This window comes from Chrysemys picta, chromosome 15, assembly GCF_011386835.1.
Source record: "Chrysemys picta bellii isolate R12L10 chromosome 15, ASM1138683v2, whole genome shotgun sequence".
NCBI classification, from domain to species: Eukaryota; Metazoa; Chordata; order Testudines; family Emydidae; genus Chrysemys; species Chrysemys picta.
Window position 1 is genome coordinate 5821672 of NC_088805.1, and position 2378 is coordinate 5824049.

A 2378-nucleotide genomic window follows, 5' to 3' on the forward strand; every position below is an offset into this window, starting at 1 on the left:
TATCAACTACACATGGCATTGGGAGGTGAAACTTGGACGTGGGCTTGTGTCAGGCGGGAAGGAAAGAACTTTTCAAATTTTGGGAAATGAGAGCCTTCTGCTACTAGAGCTCTCTGCAGGGGTGGAGTGAGACTTAGCAGGGACTCTGCCGCCTCTCCTTCTTTGCACTTTGGGTGAGGTGGGTATGGGACTTGGTGGCGGGGGAGGGCGGTTAGAGATGGACTGCAGCGGGGCTCTGTCCTCCTGCCTCCGTTCCTGCAGAACATCCACAAGGCGCCGGAGCGTGTCCGTTTGCTCCCTCAGTAGTCCAAGCAGCGTTTGAGTCGCCTGCTGGTCTTCCTGCCGCCACCTCTCCTCCCGATCCATGTTGGCTTGGTGCATTCGGGCAAGTTCTCCCGCCACTGGGTCCGCTGTGATGCCTGGGCTTGGGAACAGGCCATAAGCTCAGAGAACATGTCCTCCCGTGTCCTCTTCTTCCTACGCCTAATCCGCGCTAGCCTCTGGGAGTGTGATTCCAGGCTAGGTTGTGAGACAGTCGCAGACGGGGCTGTGGAAATGGGAAAAAGGAAGTGAATTCCTAAGAAAGATAAATGTAGTTGTGAACAAAGAACATAGTCTTTCTCTGTGAACAAGACCATGCACAGCACCTTTCACATGCGCACTCAGCACAAGGTCGAATTCTCGGCCTTCGCATTCAGTGCCTGGGGTCTTGAACAGCAGATTTGAGAAGCGAGGCAGCACAACGGAATTTCTGTTGCAGGCAGACATGGTAAGCCGTACACTTGTGGCAGTTTAAAACTTTTATATTACCACTGGCCTCATTTCACATTTAAATCAATGTCAGTCCCTGCTGCCAGCAATCCGGCAAGCGGAAACTCTGCCCCTGTCCCACCCCCTCGCGGCTGTCCCCGGGAACGATCCCTTTCGGCTGCCCCTCTCCCGCCTCCACCGCGTGGCTGCAAACCAGCGGTTACAGTTCTGTAAAGGAACGGGAAAGCAGTACCAACACTAACATTCCCCTACCTAATTAAAAGCAGGTCACCATGGCCGACATCACCCTGATGAGGATCTCCGAGAGCGACAAAGAGAGAATGCTCCGGGAAAGCCTCCAAAGACCAGGGCCGTATGCCGCCCTGCTGTGCAGAGCAATGATCCCCGAGTACTTGATAATCTCGTGGCGCGGCAACGTGTCGTACTTCGGAGGACCCAATAAGGCCGCTCTCCCCAAGAACCTCATGCAACGGCTTTCAAGTTACCTCCAGGAGAGCTTCATCGAGATGTCCCAGGAGGATTACTGCTCTATCCCCGGACATATAGACCACATTTTACTGTAGCTGCAGTAGCAGGGAATAAACAGTAGAGCGGCTTGTGCAGGACAATCACTGAAAACCGGACATTGCTAGATTTCTTTTCAAAACTTGCACTGCCCCTTACTAAACCGTTAAGCGCCTAGGGCACACTAATCATGAACAACCCATTCTTTTAATTGTTAATATTCCTGTTTTGTTAAAAATAAATGTTTAGATGTTTACAACACTTACTGGCTGATCCTTCACCAGATTCTGTGTCCAGGGTAACGGCTGGGGACGCTTCGTAGGGGATCTCTGTAAGGGTGATGAAGAGATCCTGGCTGTCGGGGAAATCAGCGTTGTGAGAGCTGCCGACTGCCTCGCCCTCCTCATCTCCTTCCTCATCTTCCCCGTCCCCTAACATGTCCGAGGAACCGGCCGTGGACAGTATCCCATCCTCAGAGTCCACGGTCACTGGTGGGGTAGTGGTGGCGGCCGCACCGAGGATGGAATGCAGTGCCTCGTAGAAACGGGATGTCTGGGGATGGGATCCGGAGCGTCCGTTTGCCTCTTTGGTCTTCTGGTAGCCTTGTCTCAGCTCCTTGATTTTCACGCGGCACTGCGTTGCATCCCGGCTGTATCCTCTCTCTGCCATGTCTTTAGAGATCTTCTCGTAGATCTTTGCATTCCTTCTTTTGGATCGCAGCTCGGAAAGCACGGACTCATCGCCCCACACAGCGATGAGATCCAAGACTTCACGATCAGTCCATGCTGGGGCTCTCTTTCTATTCCCAGACTGCACGGCCATCACTGCTGGAGAGCTCTGCATCGTTGCCAGTGCTGCTGTGCTCGCCACAATGTCCAGACAGGAAATGAGATTCAAACTGGCCAGACAGGAAAAGGAATTCAAATTCAAATTTTCCCGGGGCTTTTCCTGTGTGGCTGGTCAGAGCATCCGAGCTCGCACTGCTGTCCAGAGCGTCAACACAGTGGTGCACTGTGGGATAGCTCCCGGAGCTATTAGCGTCGATTTCCATCCACACCTAGCCTAATTCGACATGGCCATGTCGAATTTGGCGCTACTCCCCT

The 2378-nt window shown here is 53.2% G+C and overlaps 1 protein-coding gene across 1 annotated transcript; it reads right to left on the bottom strand.

The window, feature by feature from the left end:
* Positions 1–299: 299 nt before the first annotated feature.
* Positions 300–2118, bottom strand: LOC135975791 (myb/SANT-like DNA-binding domain-containing protein 2). Its single transcript, XM_065568264.1, has 2 exons — positions 1542–2118; positions 300–547 (listed from the first exon to the last, which is right to left on the bottom strand). Exons 1-2 carry the CDS (start codon positions 2116–2118, stop codon positions 300–302), a joined length of 825 nt encoding a protein of 274 aa, XP_065424336.1.
* Positions 2119–2378: the final 260 nt, after the last annotated feature.